Source organism: Corvus hawaiiensis, chromosome 30, assembly GCF_020740725.1.
Source record: "Corvus hawaiiensis isolate bCorHaw1 chromosome 30, bCorHaw1.pri.cur, whole genome shotgun sequence".
Lineage (NCBI taxonomy): Eukaryota > Metazoa > Chordata > Aves > Passeriformes > Corvidae > Corvus > Corvus hawaiiensis.
The window spans coordinates 18000083-18023563 of NC_063242.1; the positions used below are offsets into that span (position 1 = coordinate 18000083).

Sequence of the window (23481 nt, forward strand, 5' to 3'; positions counted from 1 at the left end):
GATACACCTACTTTGCAGGAACCAACCCTTGTTTAGGACAAGTGGCTCTACAGCCTACAAATAAGCCAGTCCTGCTTACGAAGACAGGAAGAATGTGAGTGCTTTCCTGTGGCGGTGTGCTTGCTGAGGTGCAGCAGAAATGTCTTCGTCCTGCAGAAGCAGATGAACTTGAAAGGTAGAACTGCTGCATAACTGAGATCCATGCACATTGCAAAACACAGGTGCTTGCAGGGCAGATGATGAACAAGGTGATGGAGTGTTGGAGATAATCGTAAGAAATGCTGGGTAGGGTAATGGTGAGACTCTTACCGTGTCCTGTTGTCTCCACTTTCAGATGAGTGGGAGACTTTCAAATTTTTTTTTTCCAAATTTGTCTCACAGCTCCAGGATTGGAGTTATCTGGATTAACTGAGAGTCATGCCTGTTTAATACAGAAAAATTATTATTGTACTTTTAGCAAGAGGTATGTGCACCATGCTTTCAGGATGTGGATATTTCTGTTCAAGAGCAGTGCTGAAAAAGACCTAAGAATCCTAAGGCTGCTGTCCAAATAAATACTAAAGATCTCAAGTGGGCCCAGGGATCATTATAATTTTCCACAAGGTCAAGTGCAAGGTCCTGCTCCTGGATCAGGGAAATCCCCAGTAGCAACAGAGACTGGAGGAATTAATTGAGAGCAGCCCTGCAAAGAAGAACATAGATATTGGTGGATGAAAAATTGAACATGAGATGACCATATTCTTGCCAGCATCAGAAGAAGTGTGGCCAGTAGGTCAGGGGAGGTGATTCTGCCCCTCTGCTCTGGTCTGGTGAGACCCCACCTGGAGTGCTGCATCCAGCTCTGGGGCCCCAAACATAAGAACAGTGTAAAAAGAGTTGGAGCAGGTCCAGAGGAGACCACGAAGATGAGCAGAAGGCTGGGGCACCTCTGCTATGAGGACAGGCTGAGAGAGTTCAGATTGTTCAGTCTGGAGTGGCTCCAGGAAGAGTTATTGTGGACTTGTGAGTGTATAAATGGAGCATGTAAGAAGCGTGGAGAGAGACTTTTATCAGGGCCTGTAGTGACAGATCAAGGTTTTAAACTGAAAGACGGTAGCATGGTACCAGATACAAGTAAGAAGTCTTTCAGGATGAGGATGGTGAGACAGTGTAACAAATTGCTCAGAGTTGTTGTGGAAGCCTCATCCCTGGAAGTGTTCATGGCCAAGTTGCATGGGGCCCACACAACCTGAAAGATATCCCTGCTCAAGGTCATGTGGGCCGGAACTAGGTGATCTTTGAAGATCCTTTCCAATCCAAAACATTCAGTGATTAAGTGAAAAAAGGATTAAGGAATATCCCCTGCCTTGGATGCCATGTCTCTTCCTAGTGATCACTGTTAATGGGAGGTTCTGAAAAAACTGAGGGGTCTTGGAGAAAATGAGGTGATTGAGTGACTGAAGAGTCACTTAATAGACTGGAGTCTAGTGGACTGCATGAGTCTTGTCAAAGGGAAGGTCTAAGATAGCTGTGATCTTTCTTATACAGGAAACAGGAACAGGGTAGTGGTAAGGCTCCAAGGTAAAGGTGTTTTCTGGGTGTTGGCACTAAACTCAGATGGGATGTGAGGCATGTACTTTTAGTGGTTACTGTATTCAAAATTTCAAATTAGGACTTGTCCAGACTGTGGGTGAACTTTCCATAACAGTCACTTCAAATGAGTTTGAGCATGTGTGTACATTCAAGACCATAAAAGGAAAAATTAATTTAGGGCAGCCCTATGGCCTCTATTGTGCAAGATGCCTGACTAGCTAATTAAGATAATTTATCCTGGTCTTCTTGCCTATGAATGCTGTTATATATATCAGTAGAGAAACAATAGAACTGCAGTAATGATAGCTATGAGGGTAATAATTCTTGTTTAGTTAGAACATCATCCAGCCTTCCTTTTCATAAGGTTGTTATTTCGCACGTATCATTTTTTTGTTTGTTTGTTTAATTTTGAATTTCTTTACAATTTAATTGTACTTTTTACTTTTTTTATGTACAAAGGAAAAACACAAGCTATTGATTCATGAAGAACAATGTATATGTGTGTTTGTAATTGTTTATACATACTTTCACTTTTTGTGTTAGTCCAAAGGTTGATATTTTCCAGCTGTCTTCTTGAAATCCTGTAGTTCAGCAAAGAGCTAATTGTTGCAGGAGGTCTGGGTATATGGTCCTTGAATAAATGAGCTGCAACATTTTGTCAGTAATTGGACTTAAATACTTTAATTAGTGATTTTTCTTAACATGGTAATCATGTCAAGTATATCAGGATAAAATAGCATTGAGAAGAAAGAATAATTTACTTTCAGCTTCAGGTGAAGTTTGGCAAAGAGTAGATGGGAAATTCATGTCTGCAAAGCAGGAATGTGCAAATGTAATGTACAGTGTATCAAACACACAGCAAATAAATAATGTCTTAAGTTCCACAAGATTCCTTATCAGTGACCTTGTGCTATAATTTGGGTAGATTGGTGTTTCATTGATTCATCTCTTTAAGTTGCTGCAACGGTTCCTTTCCTTTATATTTCTAAGTTGACTAATGAGCTTGAAAGAGGATTCTTGCTAATACTGAATTCCTCTGTCATCTTAAAATATGCCCAGCTGAGATGATGAAAATGATTCATAAGAATTTCAGTATCTCTGAGTTTCTGGGAGCTTGCAAATGTTGTAGTCCATTTTTCATATGTAGTTCATAGTTGAACATTGAAAGAAATTGCTTCTTAAATTGTCTTTTCAGAACAAAAATGCTGCAATTTGTTCTTCTACCATGAAGTTTTATGTCGCTTTTTCTGTAAGGCAGATGTGTCTTGAGAAGGTGTTTTGCGTGCTTCATGCTGTGAGACCTGGAAAGCAATGTTAGTTTACTTTAGTAAACAAAATTTTAAAGTGGCTTAATAAATAACTTTTGGGTACTTCTTTTTATTTTTTATATACTTAAATAGAATGGCTGAAAACTGAGTGTATGAAAACGGTCTATGATACCAGGCATAGGTTTGTTGTTTTCAAAATAGAATTCAATGAAAACAAAATATTTCTATTTATAAATTGATTCCTACATCCTGTTTGAAATATCCTAGATATCTTTGACAAGGTATGACATGCCTTAGTATCTGAAACAATCTTTTGGAAACATACCAGACTTTTAGCTTTTAAGATACTTGTAATTATTTGCAAATTAATAAAAATAGCCATTACATTATTAAAAAAACCCCATCATAATTGTCCTTTTATGCATTTACTTATTGACTATGTACTTAAATGTTCAAGACAATGGAGCAACAGTAATATTGTCTAGACAATATATTGGTTGTTTTGTCTGTGGTATCATCTGTTATCAGAGAAAATGTCTTTGTGTGGTAAGGGCTTGAAATTGTATAGCTAGACATTGTAACTCTAAATTTTAAAAATGGTCTTATGTATATGTATTATATATCTCATCACATAAAACTATTTTCGCAATTCTGATATTTTAGTTAGTCTCTCCCTTGTGATCTTGACTGCTGGAATAAAGAAAATTAATCCATCAGTGTTAACGTTATTTTGCATCATCTGCCTTAGGTTTGTCAGCAGGTTTTTTGTTGGATGTAGAAAAGCACAAATTATTTTTCACCCTTTCTGAACGTGAAAGATATGTTGACTTCACTCAAAATTCAGAATACATCCTGAAAACAAACTTTATCTAGAAGCTCTATTAAGCAGTTGATAGAGGGTTCAAAATTTTATTTTAACTCTTTAAGTTTGACGTATTTTCTCTGCTTTGGAAGTTAGAAGCAGCTCCGTCTGGATGTCAGTGAGGTACCCCCAGCTAGCCTCTGTGCCTGCTGCAGGTGGGTTTGGGGTGTTAGGTATTTTCTTTGTTTGCTTGGGGCTTTTCCCCACCCAGCAACTTCTTTCTTTTGTGCTTTCCATTGTCTTGCACACAAGTTAGGCAGCATCCAGCTGAAGCAGAGATTGCTCATGTGAGCAGCTGGAAGACAAGGAGGTTGATGATGGGAGTGTGCTTTTTCAGATGCTTGAGCAGTTTGGATGAGGAAGCCTTGTCCTGGTGTATCAGACTAAAAGTCAGGCCACTACAGTTGCACTTGTAATATCTTAGTCCTGGTCTTGGCTGTAACACTCATCCCCTGTGGGTTTTCCTAAGCTGTGTCTAGATCGGAATGTTTGCAATGTTTAAGTCAATGCCATTATAGTAATAACTACTTTTATTTTCTTGGATAAGATTATTCTGACTTAAACCAGTTAGTGTAAAACAATTCAAGTGAAGACATACTGGAATGCAAATCCTGTGCAGATGTTGCATCAACATAAGTACATTAGTTTAAATTTATAAGCTGGGACATACCTATTGAAGTTTTCTTCAGGTAGCTGAAGAAAATTAATCTTTAATCTTTATCTGTATGGAATTTCTGAGATACAGATTGGTGGAGGTCAGAGCAGTCTTCACTAATCCTGCTTCTCATGTTCCAAGGCATCTCCTGCTGATGGCTCTTTATAAAAAGAGAGAGCCTTATTTTTTGTTACAGTTCAGACCTGTGGTGAAGGTAGAACTCCTGGTTAGAGGCAAAGGCCACTGTTGAAGACAGAATAATGAACTAGGTGGTCTTTGACTAGAAGCATGTTTAAAATTACAGTAGGCTTGCTTTCTTCCACCTCTAGTCTGTCATTCTTGGCCACTCCCTAGTCTGATTGGAAAAGCCACCTTTTCCTGCATGTAACATCTGATCAAAGAAAATCTACTGTCCTAGATAATGTAGGTGAAACTGACTGTAAGTAAGCAGTAATTTATGAGTATGTTTTGCAGAGCCAGCCACATATCATCCATGACATGGTCATTGTCTCCAGTATGCTCCTAGAGCCTTTGCCTGTCTTTAAAGTGAAAGACACTTTAAAGGTACACAAATCTTTAACTTTACAGATTCAGCTGTCCAGGTACAGAGTGAGTGGGAGGAGATCGTACATGTTTGGCCCAGATGAAAGGAAGAATGTAACTGAGAGGGAAAATATAAGTGTTCACATGTCTCCTAACTTTTCCTCTCTGATAATCCTTAATTCCACTTTTGTTCTTAGAACTTTAGGTTGCCATAGTCAATTTTTTCTTCAGCTTTGTAACCTGGCATCCAAAGGGACTTTGCAGTTGGATTGTTAGGGCCTGTTGTGCACTGGTATGAGAGTTGTACCACCTGCTGGGGCAGTTCCATCTTCTACCTGTTCCAACAAGGACAGTAGGTGTTTCTTCAGTAGAGAAGCCTTTGTCTGGGACGATCCAAATGGGAGGACTGTAAATCCTTAAGACTCCTGCATAGATACGGTGTTCAAAGTCTGATACATCTGAGGAAATCTCCCATGTCTAAGCCATTTAAACCTCAGAGGAGACAAACTTCCATCGAACTTCTTCCATTCCAAAAAAAAGTCAGGAAATCAGGGAAGGACATGAAGGATTGAAAGACCTTATTCTTTTAGCAATTTCTGCTTATCCTAATTTTTCAGGTAGCATTTTGGAATCCGGTACTCCTTCAGAGCATGGTTGTTGTGATCTTGCAAGCCAGTTAACTGGCTCCTCCAGTAGAAGGATCAGTATCAATCATTAATTTAAAGCAAATTTAAAATTTTGAGTCCTGTAAAAAACATTAACCAGAATAGAAATATGTAATATTTCCTATAGCTTTTGACTCTGAAATACAAAATGTCCACCTAAAAAACATTTTTATACTCATTGTTTTTTCTCTGTACAGAATCCTCTGTTTTCTACACTGTGTTTGATAGCTGTAGCTTTATTAGAAAATAATCTGGGGTTTGTTCTGCTGCTATGAAATCAAAATCATCACCACACCAGCCCCAGATTTTTTTTTGCTGTAATATGTTTGTATAGTCATGATCCAAGAAGGACTAGGTCTGTACAACCATTAGGATTCAAAAGTTCAGACTGCCTTAGTAATAAAGAGGATGATTTTAAATACACATTTTAGTGTATGGGCAAGTTGAGGTCTAATAGCACTGGTTTATAGTTATTTTTTGGTGTAGAACTGCACAAAGATGTGTGGTAAACATTGAAAATCAAGTGACATAAATCCTTCCTTCAGTGGGTTTTTTTTTAATGCTTCTTCATCTTCACTTTTTGCTCCTTATTAGATCGTTAATTGCAAGGTCATGTCAGTTGCACTTCAAATGCATAATGATGCAGACTCTCTAAGGTCTCATTACACTAATGTTACTGCTAATTATAAAACTGAATACAGTAGAACATTCTTTGAAATGTCATGGATTGTTCATGGTAAAATAAGCAAGCCCTACAATTTATGACAGCTCATAAAAGATAAATTATATCCCATGATAAAAGCTGCGTAATTTTTTTTAATTGCCTATACACTGCAAAGAACACAGGGCAATTCTTTAGTTTACTGTCCTTTACAAACAAGGCAGGTTGTTTTGCAGACAAGAAAGCCCACTCCTGTTTTCATACCAAAGCAGTGACCTGTTAAAGATGGACTGAATTAGCAGGATGTTATAGTATTGGCCAAAGAGCTCGTTAGCTTCTTTACTAGTGGTTTTCATTTTTTTCAGTCTATGTCACATCTAATAAATGATTTTTCAATACCACCAGCTGAAACCAGCTGTTTGGCAGATGCTCCATGCTGTTTGCCCAGTGTACAAAAAGCCAGTATAGGTTCTGTGTCTCTGGTGACATGTGGAATCAGCTCTACACTTGTTTGAGCAAATAGACAGCTGCCAGCTAATGGATCCATTAGCAAACTTCCCACAGAATATCCTGTCTTTATCACTGCATGAAATTTTAATAACTTTAAATCATTACTTTAGTTGAAAGTTAAGAAGACCTTTTTGTAAGACCTTTCTGTAAGACATTTGTTTCACAGAAGTGAAGGCGTGTCTTTTCTTGACAGAAACAATTAATTTTTTTATGCTAACACTGAGAAGTGAAGGTAGAGTAGCAGTGGAAATCTTCAATGTTGTTTTCATCTTTTTATTAGCCATTTGTGAACCTCAAATTAAATTATTTTTCTCTGTTAGGTAACATGGGAAGTTATTTTTTATTTGGAGGAATTTTTGTTTGTTTTAGGTGGGAAAATATTTGCAGTCTTGCCTTACCCTTTTGGAAGGAGACTTGATTTGCTTTTTCTTCTAACTTGACTCACTCTTTGTAGTAAAAAATCACTTATGTGCTCTTTTTTAGCTGTATGAACAATTTCACTAATCAAAAGGAATGAAATCAAAATGTTGCAAACTGCCCTTCCTTTAGTGATTTTTCTTTGCTGTACCTCTTAGTTAGTACCCAGTTTATATGAGAGGCTGAAAAGAGAGGAAGTCCATAGGGCATCTTTCCCGTTGTGGCACATTGAAACTACTGCATGTGACTGTCACTCCTGGCCTTACCTCATTACGAAGTCTCCAGAATGCAACTGGGACATGCTGCATTGTAACAGAAGTGCAAGATCGGAAGAGTATTCCATTGGCCCCAAAAAGGAAACACCCCAATTTTCTTGGGTGTTTTTTGTTTGGTTGTTTTGTTGAGGGTTTTTTTATAGTGAATGAGTTTGTTATCAAATGCATTACAGCAAGTGAAACAAACGTAAGACTCTCCCAGCCCTTGGTCTTCAGGGTTTCAGATGCTAACACCTAGCCTTTAAAGTCTTGGTGCTGATGGGTAGAGTATGGGGGAAAGGGAACGCAGTGTTTAGAAGCATTTGCAGGCAACTTTTCTCTAAGGTGTGTGGCTGGAACGGACTGTGAGTGTATCCACCAGAGTTGAAATCATCTCTTTCAATGAAAACTCTATCTAATCTTCCTTCATGCCAATAGGAGACCTTTCCTGAAGCACTCCTGACAATCTTGTGTCCCAAGGAACCAAGCAGTAACTTCTGTAACTACCAAGTGGAAGGAGCAAAGACATGTTGGATAGACAAGTAGTTTCCTTGTGACAACCACCTCTGGGCGGGATGGACAAGGCTGCAGACACCCTGAGGGAATTTGTCAGTATCCCAAGATATAATGGCTTTAGAAGAAAAACTTGTTTTTCTTGGTCTGGTAGCTCATCCTTAAAGGAAAGCAGAAAAAAAGAAGCCAACACAACGACTTTACTGGCCACACTTTTCAGTTGTTGTTGAACAAAGGTTTCCTCATGATCTGGCACTCTGCTATAAAAAGGAGCTGGGAAGATAACAGGGCAGCATTGACTTTCTTGGAGCTCTCATCTTGTCAGAGTGTTTATTAAGGGTCTTCTTCGTTGTCTGAGATGTTTGTAGAGTATTGAACAACAATTAACCGTTGTCCTTTATATGACTTCTCCAAAACGCAAATCCAGTGAGATGCTACTAAAATCTCATTTGATTCCTACTTCCTGGAGTACTCTCGTTCTTCTGTTGATTTCTGTGGGCATCCTGTTAACATTCAGCTGTCTTATTAACACAGATCATTTTAGCTTCTGTTTTCTACTTGAAAACATTCTAACATAGATCTGTTTTCATCTCAAAGACAGAACAAGACAGCTGGGCTTGTAGTCCATGCCTTTCTGAACATGGTTTCCTGATAGACCTCCAGCAAGCTGACTGCCACCCTCCCCCACCCAAACCATGTGTGCACAGTGATCAGAATCAATAGGTGAATGTTTGTTTCAAAGAAAGAACAAGAAGCTGAAGTTGCTCAAGTAGATTGCCCCAGACACCAGTCTTGTCTAAAATAACAATCTAACTAATGGGAAATCAGTAGCTTGTGGATAACATACCTTGGGCCAGCATTTCTTTAAATAGATGGACTTCTGCAGTGCAAATAGGAATTTCCCATCTGAATCTATTTCTAAAGAGCTCAGTGCGTCAGAAAGAGAGCTGTTAGGTTTTTATGACAAAAATGTATTCCATAATATGTTTTTGCCGGCCAGGCAAAGGTCGATAAAAATAGTTGTGAAGTTATTTCAGTTACATACATTTTTGATAACAAATGCAGTACCAGAATAATCAAATCCAATGTTGCACACCAGCTGCTTAGGGATTTTTTGTTCTTTATCCAGTAATTTATTACAGGACTAAACAGTACTAAGTCGTTGGGGGTTTCCCCCCACAGGATGGGCAGTCGGGGTTTTTTTAGTACTCGCTCCTTGTATATGTCATCTTCCCTCCCCTCATGCCTCTAATTCCTCCTCACAAATACTATACAGTATTTTAGTGCAGTTCACACCTATATTTTTTGCTTTCAAAAGCTAAGGAGCTTGCTTGCTCAAATTTTTTTTGTGGGTATGCAGTTATAAAAGTAGTTTACATTTTTGTCTGCTTATTTCTGAATGTCTTTCTCTTTGAAGTGCTGATTGAATCTCTGTTGTTAATCTCTTTAACCCCTGAAAGAAGATTACCTTAACAGTGAAGTGGCTGGGGAGGGGAGAAGCAAGGGAGACTCTGATTCTGTTTTTCTAGAATGAATTCAGGTCTTCAATAAGGGCTTTTCTTTGTGATGCTCAAGTGTACCAATAGTAAGTTCTTGCTCCTAACACAGCCTAAGTGGGTGTGAGCACGCACGGGTGATAGTAGTTACCATCCATTTGATCGAATGAGCAATTCCTTGGGCAGAATCCAGCAGTTCTACCAGACTTGGTAAATTGTTTGCTATATATATATTTTTTTTTTCTTTTTTTTTAATCTTGAGGTCTTATCTTGAAGTTCGGCAAATGCCAGAAGGAAGAAAAAATATTTGTGATGGACATTTGGACGGATGTCTGTATGCTTCCCTTTTAATCTACTTGATTAACATTAATAGTATGCTGGACTTTTGAATTGTGTGCTTAACTTCCAGCCAAAGGCAAGGAATCAGTGCTATTAGAAAAGACGTTTTTGTAAAGGTGATTGTAGTATTATTCAATGCTAGGAGAAAACACTGATTCAAGTTTTTTAAAAAGAATCAAGTAAGCCTCAGAGGAAGACAAGAATTCACAATAGGCAGCCACGTGGCCAAAAGAAAATGTTTTGGATTACAGTGTCTATTTGCAGTGGTAGGGAAATTAAAATGGTGTGATTCTGGATGTTTCACTTCTATTGTGAATTAATAACTGGCTTTTCTACTGTGGATGGTAAGGTGTCTTTTGTAAAGTATTTAGGCACATTGCATTCTTATGCACGTATTTGAGCTTTGCTCAACATTGCTATGTTAACATCTGTTCATAATTAATAAGTCGGCAATAATAGTATGAGAAGTAAAAATAATTGAAAAGGTGTGGTTTATGATGATTCATTATTCTGTGGAAAACCTCAAATGTGATTTGTAAAAGGGCAGTTATTTGATTTTGTTGCTGCTTGTTTCTGCATCAGTAATTGTATTATGTTGCAGTATTAGGGGCTGAAATGACAAGGTGAATATACTTAACCTTTTTGAGCAGTAAATTTTATAGGGTGTTTCACTGTCTGTGGACCTTGTTCTTTTCAGGAACTCTGAATCATGGTTCTTGAGGAAATTGCAGTACCTTTATTATTGTACTGTTAGTTATACGGGGGTATTAGTTTCTCTCAGTGTGACTCTATTAAGGCAGTATTTGTTTAGTAAAATTTACTTTATTCCATTTTTCTGTCTAACAGTTAACAAGGCAAGAAGGAATTGAGAAGGAAAAAATATAATTAGACACACATTGGGAAATACTGTGTTTCCCTAATTGTTAGTTGGAGTCCATGAAATTGTTGTTGTACTTACCAAAATATGTGGTTTTCATGCTTTCAGACTCCTGCTGTTTATTTTTTCAATTGATTCATTAGAGAATGTGGAGCAGTTGATTTCCTATGTCTGTCAAGGTTTTACTTTTGAAGTTAGAGTAGATTTTTAAACCCCGTCCTGCGAATAATGCAGGAATTTTAATGCCAGACTAGTGCTGCATCTAATAGACACTGCTTTTCTTCCTGATTTGTTTCCCAGCTGGGGTAAGGCAGAAAATGCCTGCTACCGGTTGTGACCACCTGAAAAATGGCAGGTGGTGACTTCTTAAGGCTCAGTCAGTGTTAATTGCTGGCGACAGGTCTCCTCTCTGATTCCCTTCAGCAGCAGGTAATAGGTGTCCCCACGGTAAACAGCACTGGCACTGTCTGCCTGTAGTGGGAGCTGGTGGCAGTCCTGGGCCATCAGGGATATAAATTGTCACCTCTCTGGGCACAGTTCAGTTTCTAAACCCCTAAGGATATTGTAATTACTCTTAATTTTTTGCAATTTTAATTATTCTAGAGCTTAACCCTATCCTGTGGCTGTGAATATCTGAAGTTTGTTTGTGAGATGTATTTGGGGGGCTGGCAATGGATGAAAACTTCTCTATGTCTTTAAAAATGTTAGTTGTCACCAGTTGGTCAAGACTTGATTGCACAGATGCTTAAAAAAGAAAGCAGGAATGCCCCATTCGTTTTCTTTGTACAATTGCTTTGGATTTACTTCCTATAATTGACTCTGGGTTTGTCACATCTGTTTCACCCTCCACCCTGCTGTAGAAGACTCCAGTGTCTTTTCCTCATCTGTTGCCTGATTCTCCCTTTTTTTTCTTTGTTGCCATTTACAGTCAATCAAGTAACTGGGATGAAGAATAATCCAAGTGTGCTGTTAGTATGTCAAGTTGTAAGGGAAAATAATTAGGGCTTCCCTGGTCTGGTAATGGTTTCAATTTTACTCCAGAACACTTTTTCATCAGTGTTTACACTCTGCATGGGGTTTAACAGTAATATATTAGCATTTGGGTTAACTTTTTGGGAATATTCTGTGTTAACTATCAAAAAACACAACATGAAGGTGAACTCTTTTTTTTTTTTTTTCCCCCTCTCTCGTTCTCACAGAAGCAACCATGGGGTGCATTAAAAGCAAAGAAGGTAAAGGCCCAGCCATGAAATACAGAACTGAAAATGCTCCGGAACCTGTTATTTCCCATGTCAGTCATTATGGATCAGATTCCAGCCAAGCAACACAGTCACCGTCAATAAAGGGATCAGCAGTTAATTTTAATAGTCATTCCATGACTCCTTTTGGAGGGCCTTCAGGAATGACACCCTTTGGAGGAGCATCATCTTCATTTTCAGCTGTGCCAAGTCCATATCCTAGTACTTTAACAGGTGAGTGTTACATAAAATGATGCTATTATTATTGTTTATTATTATAGCTGCTTGACAGTCATAGCCAAAAAAGTACTATGACACCTCACTGTGCAGAAATAAATTGCAAATTTAAAATAAATTGTCTTTTAGAGGTTCCTGATTTTCAGTATCTTTACTGCTCAGATAAAAATGCAGCCTGTATTCACTAGTGACTGGGGCGTGGAGGTTGGGTGTTTAGGCTTTTATTTTTGTGGAGACAATTAGGATCACAGCACAGAGAAATTTTACTAAAGACAATAATGGCAATAGTTGATGAAGTTACGTTGGAAGTTCTAAGCTATTGAAGGGATGCATATGGGATAATGGCTTTAAACTTGGAGAGATGTACAAAATGAAAAACACTTCAGATTCAGGAAATTGATATTTTAAACTGGTTTCAAGTCTGATTACTTTAAGTTATATTAGTACAGCATTGAATCAATTTATAAAGCTAAACAGGATTTGCATTATATTCTGTGTATTTTACTATGGGAACAATACGTATGAAATGAAAGAGCAGAATTCTCATTGTTGGTGGTCATATTAAAACCAAAATGGGCAATGTAAAAATAGAATTTGCAACGCACAGAGACCTTCTTGGCTGAGGTATAGAGGATACAGCATTTTAAGGCAACATGCACATTTGGTATTATAAACTCACCATTATATCAAAATCTTAAAACACACAAAAATATTGATTTTGTCCACATAGCTAATTTCACAGTTTAGATGGATATTTTTGAGAGGAAGCTGTGATTTATTCTTTTTTTGAGAGGCACAAGAAAGAAAGACATTTATTCCAGAAGCTCTGCACAGACACTTCGCAAAACAGAGTAAATAATTTCTTATTAGTCTACTTCTAGTTTTCCCACAAACCTCTAATGTTGGCACAATTACGGTGCTTAAATGTTTGCAATGTTACTGTGGCATTTAAAGTCTTTTAAACACGAGAAATTTGAGATCTGTGAAGATGCATTCTGACCTTGACATTAAGCAATTCAGGAAACCAAGTATGAATTGTCAGGTAATGGTGATCACCTTGTAGTCCTTTTCTTGGGAATACATTAAAAGCCAAATAATTAAAATGAACATCTAGCCTGTATCATTTATGAGTCAGCTCTGAATCCCTGTTTTGCATGAACATGCAGAAATTAAATAAGGGCAGCATTTCTTCATATTCATTAGCTCTGCTGAGGAAAGTTTATTGTATTTCATCTCCTCCAAGAACCTCTTACTAGATCTGGTTCTTTGGTCATGTAGGAATCTCCAGCAGTGCATGCAGGCACTCCTGGGCATAACCAGACATCAGGGATGTGGCCCCACACCAGGTACCACAAATCCTTTTCTGCAGAGACCAGACAGGATGTTCTGTTCCCTGTTCTTGTTCCTGCTGGTAGTTAAGCATGTTGTATCTTGAACTAGAGTCAACAAGAGAGATTTCTCCTGAAAAGAGAGTCTAATATCTCATCAGTGTGAAATCGGTTATCAGCAGGCAGGCTGATTTGTGTGAATGCTCCCATTGTTTTGCAATTAGATAAAATGATACTGCATATTAAATTATTCCTCCTCGTTCTGTAAAATCAGCCTATCCACAAAAAAACCACACATTTTAAATAAAAAAAGTAAGTATATACATAGATAAAATTGCGCTAACAATTATTTGGTAAATTCAGTACTGCTTTTCAGATCAGTCGAAATTGGGTGTTTTTGTGAGTGAATGAGATGACAACCTTCATCTGGCTGTAAGCTTTTTGTGTTTGTGACCAGTAAAACACTGGATCACATTCTGTCACCCTTTGCTTCACAAGAGAGGAGAATAGATGGGCTTGTCAAACAGGATGTAAGTGTCAGTAGTACTTACGCAGTTGATCAGTGATGTGTGACAAGAGGATGATATGGTTGTCATCGTGGCTTGTAGTGAGGCTGAATAGAGTTGAGCCATCTTTTATTCCTCTAGAGCAGAAAAGAAGAAATCTGAGTTAGTCACACTGCTCCTGTATTACACATGGTCTGTCTTCAGATGCTTTGAATTCATAGAATATTGCTGAAAATGAAAACCAAAAAATGGGCTGCTGTTCTTGCCTTCCATGAAGCTGTGCAAGTACTAGTGCTCTGTAATCCCCATGCTGAACAAGAGGGTAAAGTCTTCTCTCCAAAACCAGTCATGGATTAGAGGATGGGAATACTGACCTAATGAAAGGAAAATCCTTAAGGAAAGTCTTGTGGCTACAGATAGCTTGAGCAGCTAAACTAGATCACCTCACAGTGGTTCACAAAGAAGACAGCTGCAAGAGAGTTGAAAAATCATTTGACAGTATCTTTGCTTAAATCATTCTATGCTGATACTGTTCTCTTCAAGTATTTTATTATTCTTTGCTATGAAAAAACAACGCTTGTGACTGAGAACAAAAAGAGGTTTTATGGTAGCTGAAGTTTTTCGAGGTTCATGGAGTCTCCCAGTTTCTTTATATGCAGTTAAAAATTTTTGTGATATTGTGACTTGAGAGTATTGATTGTGTTCATCTGCAGAAGAACTCTCTGGGGATGGTTTATTTCCATAACACTTGCTTTCTGTTTGTGTGAGTATGTTTGTATCCTCACAATTTTCTTGCTCCACATATCAGTTTGTGTCATCAAAATAATGTAGTAATAAAGGCAAAAATTTGTAGAACTGTTTTGATTTTTAATTAAATTAGGAGCTGCTAACTTCTAAGGAATATTTTAATTCATTTTCAGTTTATAAATCACACTTTTAAAAAAGCCTTCAATTACTCTAACCCCCTGTGGGGATTTTTGTTCTGTATTTCCTAGTGGAACTGTAAATTCATTTCCAGCTGAGGCCTGCTGAGAGACAGTAATCACAGGAAGATGCCAAATCAAATGAAAATATTTAGGTGATCAGGAGCTCTTAAGACAGTGTACATTGCAAAAGAATATTGCATATAGACTTATCCCCATTGCATTATGTATTCTTCCTTTCTGATCACTGCCATATTAACTGTGAGATCTAAAATTAGATGGAACATGTTTCTCTTGGTGGACATGTATATCCTGGTACATATATATGTGCGTATTAGAGATGTAGTGTTATGTATTTAAAAATGTGTTATTGCTTGGACCATCGTTAAGCTTCTTAAATGTTCGTTAGATGAGAAATAGCATTTCTAGGGCTTAAAAAAATCTTCCTGAATTGTCTATTTGCGGTTTTCTATTTTAACTTTCTCCTAGTTATGGTACATAGTTCTTTATTTTTGCTAGTAGCTTGTACATCTCAAACAGCCTGTTCTCCTTTCCTTCTTCCTCTTTTAGCCCAGTTTTATAGATTAGTTCTTTAAAGTATAGAAGAAGGTTTCCTCTTGGTAAGTGTAGAAGCCTTCCTACCATCCACCTCTCTCACATCTGTCCTATCTGGGGGACATGTTCAACAGCGTGCCCTATACCAGAAGTGGGATGGGAAAGCATATTCCTTAGGGTTGATGGAGTGCAGCTGTTCCTCACATGACTTGTCTTGGTCCTTGTTCTCTGATGGATCATCCTCAGCAAGGGTCTGCATCACTAGTGGGGAGACCTGGTGGAATCAAAAAAATCATTAGTGCTAAAGCAGAGAAATGTCTTTGTCCCTAAGAGAATACTTTTATTTCTGGTTCAGTTCCTTGAGTAGGTCTTGATGTGTAACCTCAAAAAGTTGGGAATGCATCAGTTATTTATGGCTAAATTCAACAGAAACTTCTGTGAAAATTAGTGGCTGATGGTTCACCATTGTGGTGGTGTGGGTTCTTCCAGAATTGCATTTCTTAACAAGAAGCAAGCTTAATAAAGAAGCTATGGGGGTTTTTTTTACTGATGATGCATCATGCAGGTTTCTGTATATAAGTGCTGTAATTGTTAATGTAGTTCCAGTGATGTGTCTAGTGGCCTTTTGTGGTGTGGAAGCATATTTTCAGAATATCTGTTTATAGGCATTGCTCTGCCTTAAGAAAAGAGCAGATTATTGATCTGGCTTCCAAAATGAGATACAACTCAGAGTGTTTGCTGCTTCCAAATCAAAAATGATCAATTATTTTACACACAAGTCCTTAAATCAAGTGTTGGAACATTACTGCTATATCCTATGAGATTTTTTTTCTTTTTTCTAAGGTGGTGTTACTGTATTTGTGGCCTTATATGATTATGAAGCTAGAACTACAGATGACCTTTCATTTAAGAAAGGCGAACGGTTCCAGATAATAAATAACACGTAAGTGTTCTCATTCACAGACTTCACTGCATTGTTGGGAATAATTAGATCCTCAGTTCTTTTGGAGATCTGTATATCCTATTTCAGTGAAGAGTAGATTGGTTTGGTTTTTGTTTTTTTAAGGCATTCAATATTCAACAAGCATGGGGTTGCAATGTATAATACTGCTAAGACAGTAACTTTTCAGCCTGAGATCAGGGTTTGGGTGCAGATGTAGAACTGTAGCAACTGTGGCCTCTTCTTGGTTGTGTGACTTCCTTCCCCTCCCTGCCCTAGCAAGGCACAGCTACCCCTTTGGGGAAGCAAAGGTGAGGGCATGTACTTCTCCATCCCAAACTCTGCACCTGGAGTTGCTCTCTGATCTGGAGAGGCAGATGAAGACTAGACAACTCAGATGTTTATTTACACGTCTCTGCCATAAAGCATTTTGGTTTTACATTAAAAAAAAAAAAAGCCCCAAATCTTTAAAATATTAAATTCCACTAAGAGGCATTTGTGTTGCTCATAACATGAGAGGTATGTAGGTGCAGCACAAACTATTTTAGATGCCTTCATAATTAAAATAACATGTTGCCTAAATTTACCTGCCTTTCATATGTGAGTACATTACAGGTGCTACGGAATTATGTGTTGTTTGTATGTGGAAGAGGTAATTAATGTTTCATTGCAGGGAAGGAGACTGGTGGGAAGCAAGGTCCATTGCTACAGGAAAGACAGGCTACATCCCAAGCAATTATGTAGCTCCTGCAGACTCCATTCAAGCAGAAGAGTAAGACGCTGTATCTTGTCAATCTTACTGTCCTTCTACACTTTGTACCCTGCGGTGATACTAGTTTTTAATTCATTATATGTAACATTTCAGGGTAAAGGAGGAGAATACTACTAATGAAGGGAAAGCAATGCTACTTGGATTATGTCAAATGTATAATTATTAGTAAGCATGAGGTGGACACTCATGCGGATGTTTTATGCCTGCTTGCTTACATGCAGGGCTAAAGGAGAAAGGATGGGAGAATTCAAGAGTGATAAAAATTGAAGGACACACCTGGTGTATCATGTAAAGCAAAAATGGATGGGTTTTAGCTAAAGAGTTCACACACCATCAACTCTAGGTTTTTATCCTTATTTTTGCTTGCCAAACCCTGAGTCAAGATCAGCTGTATCCTTGGTCTGAGCTAACCTTACATTCTAAAAAAGCATTTGCATGCACAATTATTGCTAATCTATTAATCTGTAATAACTTTCTGGTGACAAAATTTTTTTATATGCTAAGGACTGCTATGAATTTGGAAAATTACACTGCTTTGTGTACCAGTACTTCCTACATTTATTTACTAACATTTATTTACTAACATCCTGGAGTGCTTCGACAATCACATGAAATGACTGTGGAACCTGTAGGTTGGAGTACAGTTTTAGTTTAGTTAGGCTTGTTCCAAGGGATTGTATTTGTTGTACTAGAAATACAAAGTTGCTTTGTATACAGCTCTTGCTTCAATATACAGGCATGATAGTGACAATAACAGTTCTCTGACACATGATCTGTGCACTTCTCTGTTTGCTACTGCACGTCTGGGAAAAGTGCCTGATGTTCAAATGTTTCCTGAATCTCAAGCTGAGACTTTAGCATGCTGCTGCTGCTGCTCTCACTTGGTTCTTTGCTATTAAAATATGATTACATCAAAGATGCTCCGTTATTTTACACCCTTGAGTTTAATCTGGTTTTAAAATTACTAACTCTTGTTTATTTTTTGGAAAAAAAAGGCAAAGGTTTCCTTTTTTTAAACTATGCAATAAAAGCTTATGTCATTACAACTGCAGTGCTGATAAAATGGAAATGATAGCCCTTTACAAAGAAAGTATGGCTCCTAAACACTGACAGAACAGAGTGGTGGGATTTGTAATGGGTTTATGCGATGACTAGAGGTGAGAGTGAAGGGTGATGAATAAGGAAGCTTTTAAAAAGTGTTTATTTTAAAGAGCCAGTGCTAATTTTAGGAAATATCCCCACAGCATTTGGAATACAGTTCATTTCTTTTAGAGTTTGTTAGCCCTATGCTTTGATAGTGTTTGTAGATTTTGTGTTGTGACTGCAATTAGAGTTACCAGTGCAAAAGCAGTACAGAGCCCCAAGTTGCTAGGATTTTGTCTAAGTGGCTTTTTCTAAGCCTGAAGGCATTTGTAGCAGAAACTGCTTGTGACAGGATCCATATTATTTGTGTGCTTTTTTAATGACACCATAATATAAACATTTAATTGTCTCTAAAAAAGAAAGCAATTCAACCTTACTATTACTTTATAGGTAGTGAAATAAAACAGCACTTTGCAATGTAGTTTGTAAATTGTTGTAGTAGTCTAGGGAAGAGGCATTTTCATGTGGAGTTATGAACTAGGATTCAAGTTTGCTTCTGTAAGATTATAGGTTACATCCAAATTGTCTTCAGCATGTATACTCTCATACCCATTTCTAACTTTGCACATCTCCTTCAACAGTCAAACTGCAAATACAACAAAATGTAAGAATAAGTTTCAAATTCCCATGTGATTGCACAGGCCATTCTGTTCATGGCCAACAAAGTGATCCATCTTTGTCTACATTTTTTCCCCAGAAAATGTTTCACCCACAAAGCCATTGTTTTGCAGCAGTTTTCAATACTACTTTTCCCATCACTCATGAAGCCAAATTAGCTTGATGGTAAGACAGTGACAGACAAAAATTTACACTTAGCATCACTTTGTAACTTCTGAGCCACCTAATCAAAATAAAATGTAGTTAGAAATAAGTGTTATTCCTGAGTCTGGGGATTCATATGAAGATGGACCTTAAAATTATCACTGGCTCAGGACAGTGCTGTGTGCAGGCTGTTCATCAGGATGAGCATGCTGTGGGAGTGTAGAAGAAAAAACTCCTTTTGTGAAAGAACTGAAGGCAAGAAAAAATGCAAGTCTTAAAACATCTGTGTTCTTTTTGATATCAGAATGATTCAGCAATTTGAAATGTTACTCATAGAGAAGTAAATGACACCTACCATAGGGTTGCTCCTAAATGATCGGTAGAAAAAAGTGCTCCCTCTACTGAGGTAGAAAAAGATGGGAAGCAACAGATACTGAAACAGGAGAGTTTCCAGCTGAATCTAAGAAACTTTTTCATCCTGAGGACAGCCAGGAAGGGGTACAGGTTGCACCAGGTTGATGGTCTGTCCTTCAAGGTTTTCAAGCCTGAAGTGGACAACATCCTGAGCTACTAGGTCTGATCTCACTGCTGACCCTGCTTGCAGCAGGGGGCTGGACCAGAGAACTTCAAGGGCCCCTTCCAGCCTCAATGAACCTGTCATCCAATGATATTTATGCACACCCACTTTGCATTAAATATTGTTTTCTAACAAAGCCAGAACTGCTTAAAGAAGAGAGTTTTAGCTGCTGCAGCATTGAATGTGCTGCCAAATTGTGTCATCTGATTCATCTTGGCCTATAAACTTAACCTGAGGAGGGTGTTCATTTCAATGTTGATCTCCATTGTTAAACCAGCAGAAAACCATAGTATTTGTAGATATAGGCCTCTTTACATGTATTTTGTAAATTGTAGAAACAAGAGTCATGTAGAAATAGGTCATCTTCATCTTTTGATTATATGGATGTCATTGCTTTTGCTGATCTTTGGGATACTTGTAGCCCAGTAACTGTTTTGGAATATTAGTAGTCCAGTCAATGCTTGAGATTTCTAAATCTTTTGCTTGTATGAGTTCCAAAGTATAGGAAGCTTTTATTTACACATTTCCTTTTAAATTTTCTAGGTGGTATTTTGGTAAGATGGGCAGGAAGGATGCAGAAAGGCTACTTTTAAATCCTGGGAACCAGCGTGGTATTTTCTTAGTAAGAGAGAGTGAAACCACTAAAGGTATGTATGTGTCTGTTATGTTGGCGAGATACATTAAATGTGATTTTATATTTTGTTGAAGAACCAGATGTGCCTTGTTTCCTAGGTGCTTATTCCCTTTCTATACGTGACTGGGATGAGGTCAGAGGTGATAATGTAAAACACTACAAAATCAGGAAACTTGACAATGGTGGATACTATATCACAACCAGAGCACAATTTGAATCTCTACAGAAGTTGGTGAAACACTACAGAGGTAAGCCCAAGTTCCAGTGTCCCAATGTTACCCCGTGCCTACTGTGAGGAAAAAGGACTGTGTACATAACTTATTCTTAAAATTCACAACTATAAAATTTATTTCTGATTTCAATAAAAAGTAAATGGACTAGTTCTTTTTATCAACTTTAGGATGTTGCTTTTGTTACAGTCTTACCCCTGCTTAACTGTGAAGCTGTTAACTATTTTTTCTGTTTTTTCAGAACATGCCGATGGGCTGTGTCATAAGCTAACAACTGTGTGTCCCACTGTGAAACCACAAACACAGGGACTAGCAAAAGATGCCTGGGAGATTCCTAGAGAATCTTTGAGGCTGGAAGTTAAGTTGGGCCAAGGATGTTTTGGTGAAGTGTGGATGGGTAAGAGCTTAATGTGACACATTTCGGTTGTTCCTGTGAAAGTTTTAATAGTATTTTAAGTAAATCAGTATTGGGATCTGAAAAGATAATATCATAAAGAAATGAAGGGCAAGAATACCAGTTATGATCATGCATGTAATTGTAAAATTAATATTCAGTATAGTTCTAGTTTATGATTATTCTGTTAGCCAAAAAAACAGAAGCAAAGAAATAGTTTCAGCAGAAAATCTCTTCACTGTTACAGTGGGGAATAAAACCTGATCTGTTTCTTTAGGAACCTGGAATGGAACCACAAAAGTAGCAATCAAGACACTAAAACCTGGTACTATGATGCCAGAAGCTTTCCTGCAGGAGGCTCAGATCATGAAGAAACTACGACACGACAAGCTTGTGCCACTGTACGCCGTCGTTTCTGAGGAACCAATCTACATCGTCACTGAATTCATGACAAAAGGTGTGTGACAGGACAGTTAGAAATACTACACTTAAAAGGTTATTTAAGACCTCAGCAGTAAATCAAATGTTTAATTAATGCTAGGTATAAGATAACTGGAGTATAAGTGTTAATTTTGATTAAATGAAAATGAACAACGCTTGACCTACTTGGAGCAGTTCTGATTTAGATCATGGGCAGAGGCATGATTTTTTGCACATCTGTGTCACCCTTGCCAATCTTCCAAGTATAAGACTGGGGGTTTTTTTCTCGTCATTTTTAGTGTGTACAGTCAGTCACATTTAAATGGAACAGTATAGGTGGGAATATCATTATGGGATTATGCCTGCCTGTAGACATGCTATCAACAAAACACGTTGGGCTTTGGGGTTTTTAATGTTTCTTTCCCAGCAGTGTAATAGTAAATTTTAAAAAGGTTGAGTGGGTTTTTTTTGCAGACTCCCTCCTTTATCCCCTTGTTTTCAGTCTTTCATCCTTCTTCCTTTGCTCCATATCATTTCCCCCTCCCCCTGCTGCTGAAACAGAGCTTTCGAGATCTAGGCAGAATGTAGAAATAAACATCATAAGCATATTAGTGTTAAGAAGCAGCAGATTTTCAAGTCAATTATTCAGTTTTTCATAAAATGCAGACTTCAACTCATAGAGAAATTTTATTGTCGTCATAAGATACAGAAGCAAGGGAATGGCTAGTTGTGTTCAGTTTGGCGCCACAAATGTATGGGTTTGCTTTTTCCTGCTTGGATGGGGTTTTTAAAGGGTTGTATTAGTTTAAAAATGTAAAAAGGAACAGAAAATATAAAAAGTTCTCCTGTGTTATTGTTGTTCCTAAATAACACTAGACAGTCTCTTAGATCTAAACGTGCCATGCAAAATCAGTTTTCATTGTCAGGTTTCAGCAAGGCAGTAAGGAAAAAAGAAATTTATAACTGTCTGTCTAAAGAAAAGCAAAGTTTAATACCAGAATTGGATACCTTGCAAAAGCAGAAGTAAAGAATTGTAATTTGTCTAAATTATGGATTTTAAATGCCATTAGAAGCTTCTTATTGCTTACCTTTGACAAACTTCTCACATTTTACAAAAAAAACCATAGAACTGCTTTGTTCTAAGGCAGTAGAACAATTTATTTTTATTTATATTTCCCCTTTTACAAGGAAAAGAAACAGGTAAAAACTGCAAAGTATCCAACTTTTTTTTTTTTTTTTGCAACATGGACAGGTTACTAGAGATCAGTGTGAAATCTTTGCTCCTCTTCAGTCCTTTGATCTCATGAACCAAGGTCAGAAAAAGTCTGTGCAAACACACACAGCAAACAGCAGCAGCAGTGGGAGTCTGCCACATTTTCACTTTCACTATGCAAAAGTACAGCAAGTCACTAAAGTCATGTTGGAGGAATCTAATTCAGAGTTACTGCTATGAATCCACTTCAGGATATGCAATCAAGTGGTTTCTTTCCCCATCATGGCCACACTTGTAATTTTGTTGCTGTAATTTTGACTGTGACAAGGCTGATTAGTTACCAATCTTCAGCAGTTTCTTAGGAAAGAGGTCATGTGCGTTCATCTCATGACATAATGCCACCTGTAGGGAAAGCTGTTGTGTAGAGACAAAGCTTTACTGCACACGTAAAGGTTGCTGTCTTAACAGAAGCACAGGTCCTTGGAACTGATTTCAGATGCTGCTCATGTAATATTCTGGGTACAATTGCATTATATAAATGAGAGAAAATAAGGTATCATAAAGAATGGAAGATAGTTTTGTTTTCCCCTGTAAGAAAGAAAATGCAACAATTTGAGAATAATTTCTCTAGTATATGATTGGGGGTGGCAGAAAAATGTAAGTAAGGCATAGAGGTTTTTTTGTTCTGTAATTATAAATCGTACAGTGGAAGAAAGTCCCGCTAGGAGGAACACTGATACCAGCAACATTGGAAAAATTCTAATGTATTGCCAAAAACAGCAGTCTGATTTATTACTGTTTAGTTATCTGCATTATCGAAGTGGATTCCAAACCACTTGGATAGAGTTGCACTAACCAGTTACCAGCATGGAGGTAACCATGGGCTTCGTTACTGGGTCACATATTCTGGTAAATTATGGATTTTCAAATACGGATTTCATGACATAAATGTGTCAATTATAATGTCTAGGAAAAAA

General features: G+C 37.7%; 1 protein-coding gene across 1 annotated transcript in view; it reads left to right on the forward strand.

Moving 5' to 3' along the window:
* YES1 (YES proto-oncogene 1, Src family tyrosine kinase) overlaps positions 1 to 23481 on the forward strand; it is a 51060-nt gene that overhangs the window by 21894 nt on the left and 5685 nt on the right. The window contains exons 2-8 of the mRNA XM_048289378.1: positions 11832 to 12104; positions 16263 to 16362; positions 17033 to 17131; positions 20157 to 20260; positions 20346 to 20495; positions 20719 to 20874; positions 21149 to 21328. Of these exons, the coding sequence (XP_048145335.1) occupies positions 11840 to 12104; positions 16263 to 16362; positions 17033 to 17131; positions 20157 to 20260; positions 20346 to 20495; positions 20719 to 20874; positions 21149 to 21328 (1054 nt within the window). The 5' untranslated portion in view covers positions 11832 to 11839. The remainder of the gene's footprint in view (positions 1 to 11831; positions 12105 to 16262; positions 16363 to 17032; positions 17132 to 20156; positions 20261 to 20345; positions 20496 to 20718; positions 20875 to 21148; positions 21329 to 23481) is intronic.